The 20,113-nt window shown below is 41.0% G+C and overlaps 1 protein-coding gene across 6 annotated transcripts in view; it reads right to left on the minus strand.

The window, feature by feature from the left end:
* LOC145443853 (uncharacterized) overlaps positions 1-20,113 on the minus strand; it is a 90,645-nt gene that overhangs the window by 28,600 nt on the left and 41,932 nt on the right. For all 6 annotated transcript variants that reach the window (XM_080321815.1, XM_080321814.1, XM_080321812.1 and 3 more), the window contains exons 2-5: positions 17,853-18,047; positions 17,711-17,786; positions 17,528-17,651; positions 17,103-17,226 (exon numbers count right to left, since the gene is read on the minus strand). In XM_080321815.1, the coding sequence (XP_080177941.1) occupies positions 17,103-17,226; positions 17,528-17,651; positions 17,711-17,786; positions 17,853-18,047 (519 nt within the window). The remainder of the gene's footprint in view (positions 1-17,102; positions 17,227-17,527; positions 17,652-17,710; positions 17,787-17,852; positions 18,048-20,113) is intronic.

Consider the following 20,113-nt stretch of genomic DNA (forward strand, 5'->3'; position numbering starts at 1 on the left):
GTCAATCAGGATGACTTCGTAATGTCTTCTCGATTTGAAGTTGTCAGTCTCATCAAATTAGTGATCAGTCGTTTGAAATAAAAATTTCCGAAGTATTTCATTATTTTGTCCCAATGCAGGGATTGAAACCTCGCCACGAAATCCATTTATCCTGTGATATACATAACCACTATTTGAACAGCCTCTTGGAGGTACAGAACTTCAATATACAATTGAATAGTGTATTTATATTGAAATGAACCCGAATATTTTCGGCTGACACTCGTCATAAATCGGACGATGATATACCTGCTCTTAAAGCTCGGCTATCAGATTTGGCGCATTCTTGTTGCGGATGCCCTATCGGCAAAGCTGATTTTTTGATGAACAAGGAGTGTTTCGTTGCTATCAAAGCATTACGCTCCAACCCTGAAATTTATATCACCAATTATATTGGTATGCAGCCTTGTCTTGTTAATGTTCAATTGTTCATGGTCGAAAAAGTTTGGTCGTAAATATATATGTAAACCCGAACAGAACCAGTCGTTTCATGACAGTCTTTCTAAGGTCGGAAAACTTGGTTCCATTCTTTGGCGTATAAAATTTGTCTATACTATTAGATTAGGATTTCACTTTGACGGTAGAAACTCTCTGCGGGCCGATCAAAATGCGTTGCGGACCGAGTCCGGCCCGCGGTCCGTATATTGCCCGTCCCTGCGCTAGGTGCTGGACGTGATATGTTCATAAAATATATGTTTCTTCATTTTGGTGCCATAAATGTTGCGATCACACCAAAAGTATCGTCGGAAGCGATATGCGTTAATACTGCATTAGCCTCCATCTATCTTTGCGGAAATGGTTTTCGGCACTCCTCGTTCATATCAAAACGAAGACGCGGATTTTCCAGACTCGACCACGTACTTAGAGAAATACAGCGGCAAAATTAGCTTTGAAATAATAAAAGTCTACCAATCTCTACATAAATAGTATGATGTTATTTTCAAGAAAAATCATGATTTTGTTGCTGTTATCACAAGCCAACATTTCATAATTGCACAAGACAGATGAAGGCTGCACCATAATAGAGCTAAAATTGAACTAAAACTTGAGGGGGTCCGCGAGGGTCCGTGACGGTCAAAAGGGGTCCGCAAAGCCAAAAAGGTTGAGAACCACTGGTATAGCGCAACGTTATGTTACCGCCAGAGGTGGTCAGTAACGAAGTACTTCTCCTTTTTCGAAGTACTCAAGTAGTTATCCTCTACTTCTGGTACTTACTCAAGTAGATCTGATTTTCGCTACTTCTACTTCGCAATATTTTGTGATCTACTTACTTACTTTTCACTATTTTCAGTTTGTCAAGTAGAAGTAGTTCAATCTCCCAATAAGAGGGATAGCCTGAGGAATTTCGGAGCTGTTTCACGGAGTACCAACATTTAATTTTCATAGAAGTCAAATAAAGCCCAGAACTTTCGTTGCGCTTCGCGCACAGTAGTTATGGAATGACAAATATGTTTTCACGAAAGTATCGGTGAATATAATTTAGGTAGCGGGTTGCGTGGCTCCGTTCCCACCGCTTTGTCGCCCATATGAAATAGTTCATCACAGTATATATGGCCCATCATGTGTGAAACTGATGTTTCGCAATCTGGTATTTACTTATCATTTCGTAATCTAGCAGTCTATGGCGTGTCCTAATCTGGAAAAGTGGACTCTGACTTTTTTTTATCTTCAGACGTGTTTTAGCATACCACCATTGAAACTTTCTGGAATAAAGACATGAAATACATTTTCCGCTTTAAGAATTAGTATTTATATTTCACTTTCAATTCCCAGTATCATATTTTGAGTTCTAATTAGTATCAGTTCTTTTGTCAGGACAACAAACATGTTAAAGGATACTAGCAAGTGTATGGTAATGCCTTTAATTTCCGGAATTGAAGCTACACAATATGACATTTTTACGATACAGCATATTTTTTATCAACGTTTACTAATCGCGTAAAGTGTTTACACCGTATCCGATACAAATTTTCTGTATTGCTCTTCGACTAAACTACGGGCCTTATTAAATAGGGGAGGGCGCCATATCATGACACTTTCTAAAACGGGCTGTTCGAGTAAACATAGGATTAGTATCGCATTTCCATATCCATACTATCATTTTCATCTCATAATGCGGACGAATGCTTATGCTGTCGAAAATTGGATACCTATCTAGAATTATCTAGATATCCCTGCCTTCTGGTATGCATCAATATGAATCAAGCTCTGCACCTTTCGCATAGCTCAAATTGCGGCTTTTGACAATCCATGCGAACGAATCACGATCTTCTTTACAACTACTTACTTACCTGAGTAGATTTAAAGTCAGTAAATTCTACTTCTACTTCAAGTAGTTTTAGGTTGCCTATGGAAGAAGTACTTCTACTCGTACTTGAGTAGACTTTTTCGTCACTACTTCTACTTCTATTTGAGTAGCTTTCTTGACTACTTTGACAACCTCTGGTTACCGCCGAATACTTCAAGAATTGAGAAGTCGATACGTAATTAGATTTTTGCAATCAGTGTGACGGTCACATTCGATTAATATCAGTTATTTTAAATTCTAAGCTACTTACGATGAATTTCGTTATCAATGGTGATGCTTGGCCCATCTGTGCCTTACCTCTCGTTTTGAGCTGTATTTTCGAACAGTAAATACCAATATTTACAGAGAAAACATGGCGCACACGAGGAATCCCAGGTTGTGAGTTATATAAGTGCTACCAATATGGCTCTTCGGACAAAAAAGCTTCCCGACCACTGGTCTAAGGGGTGAGAAAATTCACACGTTTGTGTTGAGGATTATGCCTGATGTCTTGGAAAATAAGGTTTAAAACGATCAGGAAGAGTAGGCACTAAGGTTGGATTATCCGGATAACGAATAACCGATTAATCGCAGGTTTTTAAATACCTGATATCCAGATGTAATTAATTCTGCCGGTTAACCGGATACAAGAGTATCGCTGCTAATACATTTTAACACTTTTTAGTAGGTTTCAATAAGTGAGAGAAGATGAGAAGATCGCGAAATCAGGTAATTAATTGTCGCGCGCTCGGCTATCGTCGAAGGCCTGATTTACCGCATTTTCAAGATGCCTAGTTCTGCTGGCTTGAAGAATCGTATCTGCAATAGGCCCTGTGCACACTATACCATCGCTGGCCTGCACAATCACATCTGCATTGGCTTTGTGCTCACGATGTTATCGCTGGCCTACACAATCGCGTATGCAATAGGCCTGGTACAAAAGATATCATCGCTGGCCTAACCATAGCGTCTCGGACCTAGCATGCGTTGGCTCCTGTCTCTCGATGGCTTGGACACAATATGCCGTTGGGTGTATTATGATTATGATTAAAGAGTGACATCGCGAAACTGAATGACATCGAATGTTCGCAAACATGTGCGTGAGTGCAAGAGTAATTGATCTCCGCTAATAGTTAATTCGAAAAAAATCTGAAACCCGCTCATTTTATTTCAAACACCCCCTTATTTTTCGGTTGGCTACGCGTCTGATCAGGTGAATTTCTCAAGGAGGAATTTGAGTGAGATATCATGTCGGCATCAACTCCATTAGGGCCTATCAGCCACCCGTCCTTCCAGTACTCCACACCTGAACAGAAGAATGGTCAAAAAAGGATGTAATGTAGCTTCCGGGAAACGACCTGCCAACCTTCTGACTCTCTACGAAGCGCTGCTTACTATTCAGCCCACTTCTGTGGAAGCAGAAAGAGCATTCAATGCATGTGGAGTTGTGGACTTTTTGTTATAAAATACTACTACAGGATTCCACAATTGATGCATTGTTCTTTATATTGATGGCATTGCAGAGGCAGTGAACATTATATTTTAGTGATTTTTCTCGTATTCGCTCGTATTGCGCGTGTACGTATAGATCTACAATAACACTGTGTAATGATTTTGTGATCCATTTTTTATGCAGACCTCATGAGATCAATTGTCTCATTTAGCAGTTATTATCCGGTTAACCAGTTGGATAAATTCCAAATATACGGATATATCCGTTATCCGAATAGTGAAAATTATGGATATCCGAACTAACCCTAGTAGGCACATTAGAGGTCGCTACCTTATGATATGTTACGTCAACTTGTGTTCTTTTTTTTTTTTTTTTCGATCTCCCATTTTCTCTATCACGAGTAAATGAGAAGAGCAAATAGAGTCACCATACTGCCTGTTCGGCTCTGCAGCTCAATCTAACTTGAAAGTTCATAACACTTTATTAACCTTAAAGCAGATTTTGAGACTACCATCTGATTTATCGCGTCTCGAAGAAGCCTGGTTCCGCTGGCTTGAACAATCGCATCTGCAATAGGCCCAGTTCACACCATACCATCGCTTGCCTGCGCAATCGCATCTGCACTGGTCAGAAGATGTGTATCAATGCTTGAGTTCTAAAAGATGAACAAGGTCTGAACCACCTGAAATCGGTGCCATCAGGTTCGGACATTTTGATTCGCGAAAACTGTCGCCGAGGCTGCATAATATGCGCGTGTATTTATTTGTTCACCAGAGATCAGGGACTCGTTAACAGGGTTGTAATGACTCGAGTCATGACTCGACTCGAGTCAGACTCGAGTCACGATTTTTTTATGACTCGACTTGACTCGAGTCATTTTCTTGAAATGGGAAAATGACTCGACTCGACTCGAGTCAATATTTGGATTGACTCGACTTGTACTCGAGTCATTACGCATGACTCGACCCAAGTCATTGACTCGGCTTATTTTATATGACTTGAAGATGAAGAAATTTGCGAATCACAATGGCTAGATCAACGCATCCGACGAATTCTGCCGACATCGCTATTTGTCACCACTGCTTTCGTTGCACTTGTCTGATATCAGATATGCCGCCGTAAAAACAACAGAAAATGATACATAGTAGCAATGCATTGTACAAAATCGTCCAGTGATGAAGAGGTAATAGATCCTCCGCAATTAAAGTACTCAAGACTTTTCAATTATGCGAGCAAACAATTGAATCAAAGTTCAATTAGAGCCAATGAAATGACTCAGATGGTGAAGAGACTGATAAGCTCATGTGTAGATTTGAAGGCGATGATTCTTTGCATTTTGGGCGACTAGAAAGAATGAGTATTCAATGCTCTTCAGTGTGGTTCCAAAATGCTTGTCAATTCCTGCATCTAGTGCACTAGTGCAACGTGTATTCAGTAGATGTGGATTCATTCTACGGCCATGCCGCTTTAACATATTTGAGGATCTCCTTTCCACATTAGTATTTTTGAGGTGTAACTCATTGATTTGATCTGCTGTCTGTGAAAACACACAATGCCCCTCGTCCATTTGACGTTTTGTTAGATATGAGCATTGTGCACGTGAGTAATAATGAATGGCTAATGTTGTGTGATGTTTGTACAATATGCCTGTTCTAAAATAACTTCTTTTTTATTTTATTGGGTGGTTACATGATAAAATTGTTATGTTGCATAAAAGGAACACTGAATCTGGCTTAATTTGAAAAAAGTGGAATCAATGATGTGAGAGGAGAATATTTTGGATTTGAAAATAAATGGAGTATTTTAGTGAGAAATTCTTTCATATAATATAATTACATAGTAGTAAGCCGACTATTTTTTCATATCCAAAACATTCTACTCTAATAACTTCACTTTTTCTAGTTGGAATTGAGTCAAATTTGCTATGAATCATATTTTTACACAATGTAACAATATCATGAGATAGCCGGTAAAATTCGAAAATCTCTATTTGTAATTAGTCTAAAATTTTCTTTCATAGCATTGCTTTCTACTGGTTGGAATTAAGCCAAATTTGATTTTTTAGGCAATCTAGCAATTTTAAGAAGTAGCCGGAAAATTTGAAAAAATGTTTTTGAACAGCCCCATTGTACAATTATTTCTCCAATGCTGTAACTGCGATGTAGTCTGTAATGCAATTGGGAAAACCTTTAGTATAATCAAAAGGTATCTGTTCTGTTGTCACTGCACAATGCACATAGTTGCATGCACGCTTTTACAGCATGCTGGCCTGTTCTAAATTTCTCTATCAACTAGTATCTTGACGTGAATTTGTTGGTTCTCTATCAGATAGTATGTAGTAGGGATGGTGTGAACGTGAGGTTCACGTTCGCGTTCTGTGTGTGAACCTCGGAAATTTTGAGGTTCGCGTTCACAACAGAACCTTGGTAGGTTCTGCACTGTGAACCCTTTTCATATATATTACAAATTTTACTGCATTATAACTTATTTGGTTCAAATTTATTGCATTTCAACTGCGGACCACTCTATGCATGGCACTATCAGCATAAACAACACCTTGAAAATTTTAAAAATTCTACTTGCTTTCTAACAAAAGTTTGCTCGAAATATCCAGCTTTCCGTTTGTGAATATTTAGTGACTCTCTGCTGTGAGCTTGACCGGCAATCACACATCATCAAGAGCGAAATACACTACATCTAGATAGCGAATGATGCTTATTCAATTGATATCGTTTTCTGATGTAAAAATCTAGCAAGCTAACGTGGTCAATATTGTCTTCATATGTTTACTGTATCATAAAAACGAAATCCGTGCGATTGGGGTGTTGGCTATTGTTGTATAACTTGTTAGTGGGGTAATAGCGGTAGCAAGTATAGAAACCCGTTTTACACTCTGCTCAATATCCGTGTAGCGATACTCAGACGCCGAATACATTTTCCGGTATGGCCTGGACCGTTAAACCGTAAGCTTATATTCCCTGGCAAGTCCTCGTCGAAATTGTCGGCAAAGCGACGGAAGATATTGATTTATGGGATTATTATATCATTTGATTGCCTCAGTTGATACATTTAGCGACGATTAAAACGTCAATATGTACTTCAGCATTGTGCCATTATGTGACCCGAGTCGTCGCTATGTATCGTGTACAATATAGGCTATCACTTCATTCAAATATAGGGCTGGAATTAGCAATATGACGTCACGTGACGTCATGAGGTTCACACCATCCCTAGTATGTAGATGTGAATTCGTTGGTTCTCTATCAGCTTTTCGTGAGCTATCGTCGATGTGTTCATAATAAAAACTGAATGCTTGTATTGGTGATGTATCAGACTGACAAGAGAGATATTTGATTTTAAGTTCTAAGATTAGTAAAGTTATCTTTAGCATCGGTAAATGAGGCCAGTACCTGTCCGTTATCTGCCTAAGTAAACACGTGCCAAGACTCTGATAGGGACAAAATGAGCATGTTTCGTAAACAGGGAATTCGATATCACCCAGGCAGGATTGAAAACATGAGTTGAACATGACTTCAATACTGTGACTTGGACTCGACTCGAGTCATAACACCATGACTCGGACTTGACCCTTTAAACGGTGACTTGGACTCGGACTCGAGTCTGTGATGAATTGAAAATGACTCGACTCGAGTCAAAACCACAAAAGTATAATTGACTCGTGACTCGGAACCATGTGACTTGGTTACAACCCTGCTCGTTAATTGACAGCACTTCCGGACTCTTTGGCAAGCTTATCACACGCCTAAAATCGTCAACACGAAGGAATTATATGATCGTCATTTACACATGTACTTAACCCGAATTGAATTGATGCTATATTGGTAAATTTGAAAAAATCTGAATCCCCCTACTTTTTCGACTGGCTACGCGCCTGGCGTGTGTCGAGAAGAGAGAGAGAGATATATATGATATTCTTTTTCACCAGCACCATCGAGATGCTTTGACGACGGAGTTGCGATACGGCCGTGAAGTCATGTAGTCTGTGCCCCCGTTTTTTTTCTCGTCCATGCTATCCATGATTGCTGAGCGCCTAGCAGGATAGCTGCGGATACCAATTTTCGAGTCTTTGGCATGACCCGGCCGGGGATCGAACCCACGACCTACCGATCGAGAAGCCGGACGCATAACCATTAGACTATCTCGCTCGGCAAGCGGTAAGAAGCACCATCCTAGATCTCTTCTCCCGACCAGGCGCCCAAATAGACCTTCTACTTTTCTAAAATCTAAATTATGTGCGCCCATATTCCTTTACAAAACCATTATTGAGCTAGCTAGCTTCGTGATAGTCTTGGTGATCGGAGCACGCAATTGGAGGTGTGTTGTTCCGTGCCTGCAAATTGCAATTCATTTCTGCGCATATTCGTTTCTCTAACGAGGCTTTGCTAGTGACATTATCGGAAATGCAGCAATACAGCTTAGACACCGATATAATGAAAAACCAACTGTCGCGACGACATTACTCAATGCGGTGTCAAACTCCAACCCCATTCGTGGCGATACTGATTAGAATACACGCTTTCTCGTTTGCCAACATCCATATTTCTTGTTGTCTGCTCGATACATTTGTACTCCGAAATTATCACACGATGTCATTTTTCAGTGTTCCTATCGTTATTAACGCGCAGTAGGCCATGTCATTGTCAAATATCGATGCATCACGAGATTCTGGGTGGCACAAATTATGAATTTATTCGATTCCGATAAACTTGATTGCTGGACGTACTCGTAACGAGAACAACAATACGGTATCAAATTTTAAACTTTGGGCATTTGGTAGACAGTGGATTTCTATTGACAAGATCGCTGCGTGCGCCCGGAAGTGGAATTAATTCTAGCTCAGGGGTGGTCAACCTGCAGCCGTAGAAGGAAATTTGTGAGGCCGTTAACACGTAATTCAATAAGTATGTGTTGGCGGCCGTCGACATGCAAATTGAATTTATGAATTGACTCCTGAATTTTTGAGAGATAGGTGTGTATAATAATCCGATATGAAAACATATATTAGTCCGAAATTCACCGGTAATGGGCAAGGACAGTTTTATATGGATATTTGGCGTCTACTTAGCATATTACGACTATGCCAGGAATGCGGCCGTAGGCTGCACAAGCAATCGAAATGCGGCCGTCGCAAAAACTGGTCTCGAAAATCGCTAGATGTCGCTAAATCTTGAAACCAAATCGCTAGAAAAAGTCGCTAAATCTGATTTAATTCCTGAAGTTGTTAAATTTAACCAGACTATCCATATATTCCATACATTTTTGTTAGCTATATTTCTTATCATATTTCTAGCTAGTTTATAATGCGCCAGATACATGTCAGTCATCTCAAAACGGGACAAAATGTGCGGTACATTTCAACAAACCATATCGCTCTGCGTGAACACTGACCAGGTTGCCAGTCATCACTCACTGTATAATAGTGACACAAATTGCTGCTGAATTGAGGTCACCAGACGGCCTCTTTTATGAGGATTTGTACTCCTTTATCTGGTTTTTGAAAATGTCCTCAAGGACGCCTAAATGTCCTCCTTTCTGTCAATTCGTCCTCCTTTACAGCATTTTGAGCGAAGTTCATGAATAGATTCTAGCGAAAATGAGGATAAATGACGCTAAACAGGAAATTCGTGGTTTAAACGTAAGTGACGTTAGTAAACCAACCACAAAGTTCGGGAAAATCTACCATTTTTCCAAATTTTACACCACAATTCTAAGTATGAAAAATTTTGAAGTGTCCTTCTTTTCCCGATTCCAAAATATGGTAACCCTAGCTCAGTGGTTCTCAACCGGGGGTCCACGAAAGTTCAAAATAGTTTATTTGTATTATTTAAAACTCGGAAAATCACGAAACAGTTTTGCTTCATTGCCAGTAAAACTTCAGAGCTCACATGAACAGAATGGCAGTGTGAAATGAAATATCCCACTGTACAGACTCATTTTAATTGCTAAATTGCCAATAGCCCACTGATACAAACATTTTGCTGTTTAGAGATGTTTTGTTTAGGATTGTGGAGAAATATGTTCGATGAGTAAGGTCAATCACAGCGACTTCAAAATGTATACAAAAATCAATTTTGTCCTGTGATATATGAAACCATTTTTCCATAATAACTTCAAGATAAGCTGCTAGATAGAAATGACCAGGCTTGAGGTTATATGTTCATTGAAAAAAATTGTTAGTCAATTTTGGTGCCATATTCATCGCAATCATACCCTTAAGGTGTCGTCGGAAGCGTTGCGCGTTATTATTACATTCGCTACCACCTATATTTGTGGAAATGGATTTTCGGCACTCATTAATATCAAATCGAAGGTGCGGATTTTCAAGACACGACCACGTATTTCAAGAAATGCGGTTGTAGAATATGCTTTGAAGTAATAGAAGCCAACCCAATTTTTACTTGAATGATATTATCTTATTTTCAAGAAGAGTCATCTTGTTGATGTTCATCACTAAGCCTACAGTTATTATTTGCACAATACAGATGACGATTGCACGATATAATTGAGCTTCGCGGGGGTCCGAAAGGGGTCTGCGAAGACAAAAGGGTGAGAACTACTGCCCTAGCTGAAGGGAAGTTGAAGTGAAAAGCATCGTAGACATACAAGTGCCTTGCTCGATGCGTCCGTGAATACGCGAAATGCTTTCAATGATATATAATATACATTGATGCGATATACTGATAACTGCGGAAACGTGCTTGCCATCCCTTAACTGGATGGGAGTACTTGAACACGACATGACTCGCACCGGGTTTGCCTGCCACTATAAGTAGCGATGTGCACTTCAGACAATAATACTAGCGGCTGACCATCTAATTATTATTTTAATTCCCTGTCATCCATCTGATCTTGAAGTCGAAAGTAACGTAACCGGTCATTGTTTTGATTTATCTGACATGAATCTGACGTAAAACTGTATTCAAGCAATTTGGGGGAGGGCGATATCAACCCGTTCGTTGGATCTCGATATTGGTACGAATAGTGTTATAGTACGGATACGTCTCGTCAGGGATATCTAGAATTAGAAATTACTGGACTAATGCAGGTGTCAAAGGTCCGATGCAAAATAGTTTTATCAGTTATCTTGTAACTTGCAATTTCAGTTTTAGAGTGATGGGAAACCCTATTTTCGTCCGGTGTAGGCGTGAAGAATTAATTCAGATATCGGACCTTGTATAGCAAATTTCATTGAGTGAGCATGATTGTGATTACTAATAATGTATTGGGGGTCAGATGGGCAGGATCTGGAATCTGGACGAGTTCGGCGAATTTGGGGATTTTTATGGCTGGAAAAGTTATGGCCAACTTCACTCTTTCACAAGTCAGTTGACGTCCCTGTCCATGCACGCAAACACGACAGTAGGGCTGGGCAAAATCGAGTACCTGAGTGATTTGATTCGAGTCGAGTATTCGAGTAACACTCATTATGACGCCATGACATAATTTAATGTGTCAAAGATCAAATATGCACTTTCATGCCACCACAAAGAATACAGTGCCTGTTATCCAGCACATTTATGATACTTATGCATTTTCCAACTATACCGATATCATTGCACTTGTGACAATATTGAGATGATCATGACTTCGGAAATATGTTATTTCCCGTAACGTTCGTAGCTCTACTATATGTTTCGTATGCTGCGATACGGCCAATCAAGGATTCCACTGCGGAAAATAGTATCAAAACTACAATTCTCGTTGATAAATTAACTTTCAGTTGCGAGTAGCGCATAATTTGAGTACTCGAAAAAATCATCTTCAACTACTCTACTCAAATCGTTAAAATTAATACTGCAACCAGATTCAGGTACTCGAATCATTATGCCCAGCCCTAAACGCGACCTGAATGCAGATCGGCGATGCGTGCTGAGGATGTGACGCGCATATATGATATGGTGAACGCTGAGCGTGCTGCATGATGTTTGCTGCTCAAAACTGATTGATATCAGATATTTTTGAAAAAAATCGCTAGAATATTGCTTAATATTTTTCAACATACGCTAGATCGATATTTTTTGTTGCTAAACCGAATGAAAAATCACTAGATACAAAATCGCTAAATTGGCAACACTGCGATGTACTACAAAAATGCTTCGCGAATGTATATCGGGAAATGCACCAATGCCGCCCAAATCACTGATTAAATCTGCAAACAATTGGAGGGTTGGTTCGATTTGTTTGAAATAAGGTCAGTTTTGTTTGAAATAAGGTCAGTCTCGTGTTTGATATGAGGATAGTCATGTTTGAAATAAGGTCAGTCTCATGTTTGAAATAAGGTCAGTCGCTATATTCACTATAAGGTCAGCTGCAGTACCAACATATCCGAGGCACGATGTCCCAGTGGTAACCCAGTCCCAGACATGATGTCCGAACACACCCCAGACACCATGTCTAAACGGCAATACAGACCGAACACGCCCCTGACACGATGTCCGAATGGCAGCTCAGCCCGAACACATCCCAGACATGATGTCCGAGTGTCAACACCGTCCGAACCCACCCCAGGCCCCATGTTTGAATGGCAACATAGGCCGAACACACACCCAAGTTACGATGTAAATGCTAAATAAGGTTGTTAACGTTTGAAATACGGTCAGTCTCATGTTTGAAATAAGCAGAGGTGGTCATTAAAGAAGTACTTCCACTTTTTTGGAGTATTAAAGTAGTTTTCCGCTACTTGGGTACTTACTCAAGTAGATCTAATTTCCCGCTACTTCTACTTCGCAATATTTGTGATCTACATACTTACTTTTCGCTATTTTCAGTTTGTCAAGTAGAAGTAGTTTAATCCTGCGATCAGGAAGATGTTTTCACGGAGTATCAAACATTTAATTTTCATATAAGTTTAGTAAAGCCCAGAATTTTCGCCGCGCACATTGGATAATGGATATGGAGCGAATAATATGATTTCACGAAAGTATCCGTGAATATACTTTAGGTAGCGGGTTGCGTGGCTCCGTTCACACACGTATTGTCGCCCATATGAAATATTTCATTAGCAGTATATATGGCCCATCATAACTTTAAAACTGACGTTTTGCAATCTAGCATTTACTTATCAAATCGTAATCTAGCATTCCATGGCGTGTCCTAATCTGGAAAATTGGACTCTGACTTTTTTTTATCTTTAGACCTGTTTTATCATCCCACCTCCGAAACTTTCTGGACTGAAGACATGAAATTCATTTTCCGCTTTTAGAATAGTAATTATGTTTCTCTTTCAATTCCAAGTATCATACTTCGAGTTCTGAATAGTTTCAGTTCTTTTGTATGGAGAAGATACATGTTAGTTACATGTTAAAAGTAGGTACCGTTTTTGAACATCAATTCATTTACCACAATACGGGAGCTATCCCACGCGGTGCTGGTGGCAATTTCGCTGAGAAAAGTATTGCAGACTCACAAAATAACTACTTTCTACTTTTCTAAATGTAAAGTAGTGAACCATTTTGCCAAAAACGCCCTTCAAACAGAAGTGGTTTGAAATGAACTATACTTGAGTAAGTGGATAATGTAAGCAAAATCTATAGAGTACTCTAAAATAGTACAAGTACTTTGTTACTGACCAAGTCCGCTGTTCCTTCTCTAAGCCAGATACTTGCAACAAGAGAAGGATTTGAACAACTGATTAGTTCTCCTGCATTGACCCATCAATATGCTTCCTACAGGTGCGAACTACTAGTTGCATGCACAAATGCACATGCACACAACTGACCCAAGAAGCAGGTTTTTCTTAAAAATTTTAACGAAACAAAAGGTCAGAAATTCAGTTATGTTGTTATAGCGGCGGCAAGCAGTGATACGATTCAAATTTTTTTGTCAATCCGTTTTACTACAAAAGTCAAATGCTTTGGCCAATTGTGTTGAAACAATGACTGACAAATCAGTAGCAGCTGGTTTACTGATGTCATAAAAATTTGTGTGTGTTGGTATTGCTTTTCCACTCGGACATAACGCCCGGGACAAGTTTGCGGCGTGTCGTGACCAATCAGGGTTATAGTTTCGGCTCGAGTCAAGTCATTTTCAATTCACAAACGAGTCGAGTCCGAGTTCAAGTCAGCGGACAGAGGGTCCATTCCAAGTCATGGTATTATGAATCGAGTCCGAGTCCAAGCCATTGTGTTGACAGCTCATCCAGTTTCCTGTTAAAGTCTTGTCAAACCCACTTTTTATAATTCTGTTTGGTGATATCGCATGGTTCGCATTTTTATACACTAATTTTCCTCACTTTTAGCAGTTTCTGTGGCATTTTCAAGTACCACTACCAATACACGAAATCCCAACAGTGTGGATACTTTACTATTCTTCAAAATTACAATAAAATGTCGGTCTTGGCCGTCTGAGTCTCGAGTCAATCACAATGACTCGAGCCGAGTTCGAGTCGAGTCATATCCGTATATTCTGACAAAATGACTCGAGTCGTACAACCCTGTGACCAATAGGTGTGGTCGCGGGCATATTCGGACTATACGTTGCCATTATGACATCATGTCTGGGATGTGTTAGGACTGGGTTTACCACTGGGAAATCGTGCCTAGGATATGTTGATATGCAACTGACTTTATAGTCAATATAGCGACTGACCTTGTTTCAAACATGACTTTTCTTATTTCAAACATGAGACTGACCTTGTTTCAAACATGATTATCCTTATTTCAAACATGACTATCCTTATTTCAAACATGAGACTGACCTTATTTCAAACATGACTATCCTTATTTCAAACATGAGACTGACCGTATTTCAAACATGACTAACCTTATTTACATCGTGTCTTGGTGAGGGGCGTGTTCGGCCTGTGCTGCCATTCGGGCGTGTTCGGCCTGTGTTGACACTCGGATATCGTGTGTGGGGCATTTTCGACTAAGGTGGCTGTCTGATCTTGAAGGCTGCTCCAAGTTGTTTCGATACCTTCCTATCGCAGTCTTGTGATGTTTTGAAACGATGAAAATATTAATAAACATGACTGATTGATTGATGTCTAAGGTGAGTTCGGCCTGTGCTGCCATTAGGACATGGTGTCCGGGGTGTGTTCGGCCTGTGTTGACACTCGGACCTCGTGTTTGGGGCTTGTTTGGACATCATGTCTGGGATGTGTTCGGCTTGTGCCGCCATTCGAACATGGTGTCTCGGGTGTGTTCGGACTGTGTTGACCAGGGTTGTAACCAAGTCACAAGGCACCGAGTCACAAGTCAATCTCAGTTTTATAGTTTTGACTCGAGTCAAGTCGAGTCATTTTCAATTCAGTCAAGTCCGAGTCCGAGTCAGCGAAAATGGGCTCGAGTCCGAGTCACGGTATTATGACTCGAGTCGGGTCCAAGTCATTGTGTTGACTGCTCAGATTCCTGTCAATGACTTGTTAAACCAACCCTTTATAACTCAGTTTGATGATATCGAATGGTTCGCATTTATAATATACTAATTTCCCTCACTTTTAGCAGTTCGTGGTCGCCATTTTCAAGTACCAGTACCAGTAATTGAGATCCCAATTGCGTGGTAACTTTACTATTCTTCGAAATTACAATGAATTGTCGGTCTTCGAAGTCTGAGTCTCGAGTCATATGACTTGGTTCGAGTCATGCGCAATGACTCGAGTCCAAGTCGAGTCAATACACAAATTGACTCGAGTCGAGTCGAGTCATTTCTGAATTTTGCGAAAATGACTCGATTCAAGTCGAGTCATCAGAAAATCTTGACTCGAGTCGGACTCGAGTCGAGTCATGACTCGAGTCATAACAACCCTGGTGTTGACACTCGGACATCGTGTCTGGGGCGTGTTCGGACATCATGTCTGGGATGTGTTCGGTCTGTATTGCCGTTCAGACATGGTGTCTGGAATGTGTTCGGACTGTGTTGGCACTCGGACATCGTGTCTGGGGCGTGTTCGGACATCATGTCTGGGATGTATTCGGCATGTGCTGCCATTCGGACATCGTGTCTGGGGCGTGTTCGAACATCATGTCTGAGGTGTGTTCAGACTGTGCTGCCATTCGGACATGGTGTGTGGGGCGTGTTCGGTCTGTATTGCCGTTTAGACATGGTGTCTGGGGTGTGTTCGGACTGCGTTGGCACTCGGACATCGTGTCTGGGGCATGTTCGGACATCATGTCTGGGATGTGTTCGGCCTGTGCTGCCATTCAGACATGGTGTCTCGGGTGTGTTCGGACCGAGTTAACACTCGAACATCGTGTCTGGGGCGTGTTTGGACATCATGTCTAGGATGTGTTCGGCCTGTGCTGCCATTCGGACATCGTGTCTGAAGCGTGTTCGGACATCATGTCTGGGACTGGCTTACCACTGGGACATCGTGCCTTGGATATGTTGGTACTGCAACTGACCTTATAGTGAATATAGCGACTGACCTTATTTCAAACATGAGACTGACCTTATTTCAAACATGACTATCTTTATTTCAAACAAATCGAACCAACCCTGGAAAACAATTGTCGCGATGCGAGCTACTCAACGCGAAGCCAGAAGCCGCAAGGGACAATTACTAATTGGCTGCGCGATTTCGCGTTTGTAATCATCATTATTTTCTGCTTGAAACCTCATATGCGAGAGTTGTCGTGCCAGTGCGTAGTGTATTTCATTACTCACATGGTGCATGTGCAATGCGCATTGGGTGTGAATGACATTGATGCAGCTCCAAATTCTCAGTGACGTAAATTCTTTTTTTTGGTTCATGCATACCGTCAGACGGACTGGCAGCGCAGTTACACTTTCGAATGATCTTGCCGTGTTAAGATTCCATTTAATACCTTGATTGCATGGCTTGATATTAATGAGTGCAGGGCCGGTATTAAAACGTCACACAAATGGTTTAACGCTGCACGTACACCAGCAGCAAGTAGTAGAGTGCGGTTTAGTGCAACGATGACGTCATCATCGATATGAAACAATGATGACGTCACAAGACTTCCCCACCATGTAAAAAAATATCGGAATCCCGGTAAAGTGATATTGCGGCTTTTTATCATGACAAATGGAACCAGCGATTGGCATCAAGGATGATGTTACCAACGATCCAAATTTTGAACCAACCCAGTCACTAAATTCTTAGACAGCAAACAATGTTTAAATACCGGTAGGACATAAAGTGGACAGAATTATACCAATGAAATGGATTGTTGCTTTCTTGAATATGCAGACCATAGCGAACTAAGTCGAAACCAAGCCAAAGCCATGTTTACATTTAAGAGCTCTACACAATGCCTGGGAAGGGGTTTGCATGGAAGTCAGATATTGTCCGACATGATTCTGAATATTTAGATGATTAAAAGTAAATAGATTTATCACCTGTGCCGAATTTGAAGTCTTCAATATTAGAAATCGATGCATGAAATAAGTGACCAATAGCCAATAAATGATGACGACTGATGACGACACAAATATGACAGAGGTCATTGGGTGGTATCTTGTGCTGAAAGAAATTTAAAAATATAGATGATGTCGAAGCGTTGATCCTTCACTAATTTTACTGCGGCCGTTCAAAAATACACTTGTTGTCCATAACTGCCAAAATGTGCTTCAATCAAGATAAGACACTGCAGCACTGAACCATAACACACAAAGAATAGAGATTAATAGTGCCCGGCCAATCCACACAGCAATTTTAGGAAATGCAGTAACGACGACACATAATGGTAAGATTGTAGCACATAATCTGAAATAAATTTCAGGTTAACTATGGAAAAAGTTGTGATCCGTAAAGTGGCACGCACCTGAAGGATAAGATAGAATCGCCAGTTGTTATATCCACAGTAACAAGGGATCCGGACAATATCTCATTTTTAACTTGCAGGCCATTATCGCAAGGAACATTCACAGCAACGAAGTCATTTTGGTCTGAAAGACACTTTCATATGTCATTTTCAATCTAATTGCATCTCACAAACCAGACCTACCCGCAATACCCAATATGAGAATGCTACCCGTCACGGAGTCGTACATTATGATTCCTGATGCATTTGCAAGAGCAGCCTGCAATTTGCAACACATATATATTTATAAATATCCTATCCTATTTGCAGACTGTCTGCTTCTAACCTGATATATTTTTTCCACGTATGTGCAGTTGCCCTGCTCCACTAACGCAATCCAAGGATCTTGCAATGCACGTCCAGCATAGGCATTGGGCAGGCAACCGAAATAATTACCGTTCTCCAATGCAGTAAGAACGACGCGACCGCTTACGTTCGAATGGAGAAAATGGCTTACATAATAAATAATGCCGATGGATTTCTGAAATGAAAGGTTTAGGCGTGATGAAAGATCGACAGACAGACAAACAGACAGACATACAGACAGAAGTTTATTTCTAGAATGCATGAAAATAATGCGGTGAAATGGTGGCCAGCGACACATCAATCAGGTCATCTGGCCGCCTTATACACTATATAATCATATATAGGCCTATATATTGTAGGCCGAGCGAGATAGTGTAATGGTTGTGCGTCCGGCTTCTCGGTCGGTAGGTCGTGGGTTCGATCCCCGGCCGGGTCAGACCAAAGACTAGAAAACTGGTATCCGCGGCTATCCTGCTAGGCGCTCGGCAATCACGGATAGCATGGAGGAGAAAAAAAACGGGGGTGCAGACTAGATGACCTTACTATAAAGGCTGTATCGCAACTCCGTCGTCAAAGCATCTCAATGGTGCAGGCGAAAAAGAATACCATATCTCTCTCTATATATACAACACAGTGGCGTATCCAAGGGGGGGGGGTTCAGGGCGTAGGAGCCCCCTTTTCAAAATCTCAAGGTCAGCTACATTTCAACTGTGGCAATTGCAGACTTTCTTCCCTTGATTTCTCTCTCGCCTTGCGAGAGACGCATTTCATGGCGCGATATCCAATTGCATTCATAAACTAAGATGTCGGCAATCAACATCACAGCGAATTCGCTGTACCTGACTTCTCGCTCGCCTTGGAATCCTAATTATTGCAGACGTGCTGATTGTGTTGATTGATCAACGATACGCAGACATGGAGGCACCGGTATGACGTTGCTATTCTAAATCCCCATTGTCTTCATGTTTATCGGCGAGAAATGACTTACGAATTGACATTTACATTTCAAATTACAAGCCTATCGATCCACATTCCCGATTGTTAGGTGGCTTGATGTCGTTGAAATACAGGCCTATGTCGGGTGTTGGCGCTGAACTAGAGAATTTAGTAGGTCTAGTAGCCTAGAAAAGTTGACCTAATGATATCAGCTGAAAATATTCTCTGTTGCTCAAGTGATTATCCGGGTGTGTGGGTAGGCCTATACTATATAGTAGACTAACTGACTGACGCGCGTGCTAGCAATCAAGGTCTGGTTATCTTCGCACGTGCAGCACGCTCGGTCGTAAGACTAGTAAAGCCATCGAAAAGCACACATTCGTGCACAATTCTCCGTGGCGCTCACAGTCATCCTCTTCTATGCGATGGTTAATTATGTGTGTTATTACACGCACCGCGAATTCTCTGTGACATCATAAAGACAAAACATGCTACTCAATGTGAACACTCCCTCTTTAATCTCGGCTGGATACGCCACTTATGCAACATCATTTCCATCTATCACATATATGTGTATCTGTATACATAATATATGATTTGACATATCTCTGCTGTCAATCTAACTATACGAAACAAGAAACTAAACCAGTGGTTCCCAACCTTTTTCGACTCATCGCCCCCTTTTCAAACTCCACACCGGTCATCGCCCCCCAAAATATTGGGAACCGAAAAATGGCCTTACAGATTGAAATCACCGGCGAGTTGACTAAGAAAAAAGGTCAACTTTTCGGCTGGACCTAGAAATTACACTTTTCCAGCTAATTTTGGAGAGTTGACTAACAAAAAAGGTGATTTACTCGACTTGATTGCCAAAGGACCGTAACAGCACTTCGTCACCCCCCCCCCCCCCCCTACCCAATACGTTGGTCTTGACCCTCCTTCATAGGGCGATAAAGCAAACTCATGCACCCCTCAGACCCAACTCTCCCGATACCTCTTTACCGCTACTTCTCAGCACAAATTTTTGGACTCTTTAGTTCAGTGGTTGTCAACCTTTTTTAGTCACGCCTCCCTTCTTGATAGTGAAAAATTTCGCGCCCCCCCTTATCGTCATATCACAAAATCCAACTGGGATGCTAGCAACCCCAAAAGATTTGTTGGTGGTATGGTCGGTTATAAATGTTCATGAGAGAACAAAAAATATGAAAGTGGGTCTATATAGAAAGAAACACACGTGCGTTGGAGGTGAATCGCGCGAAGCAGAATTTTTTGTCAGGTGACCCCTTATTCGCGCCCCCTTCAGAT

Source organism: Botryllus schlosseri, chromosome 7, assembly GCF_051294905.1.
Source record: "Botryllus schlosseri isolate E-star chromosome 7, Bs_hap1, whole genome shotgun sequence".
NCBI classification, from domain to species: domain Eukaryota; kingdom Metazoa; phylum Chordata; class Ascidiacea; order Stolidobranchia; family Styelidae; genus Botryllus; species Botryllus schlosseri.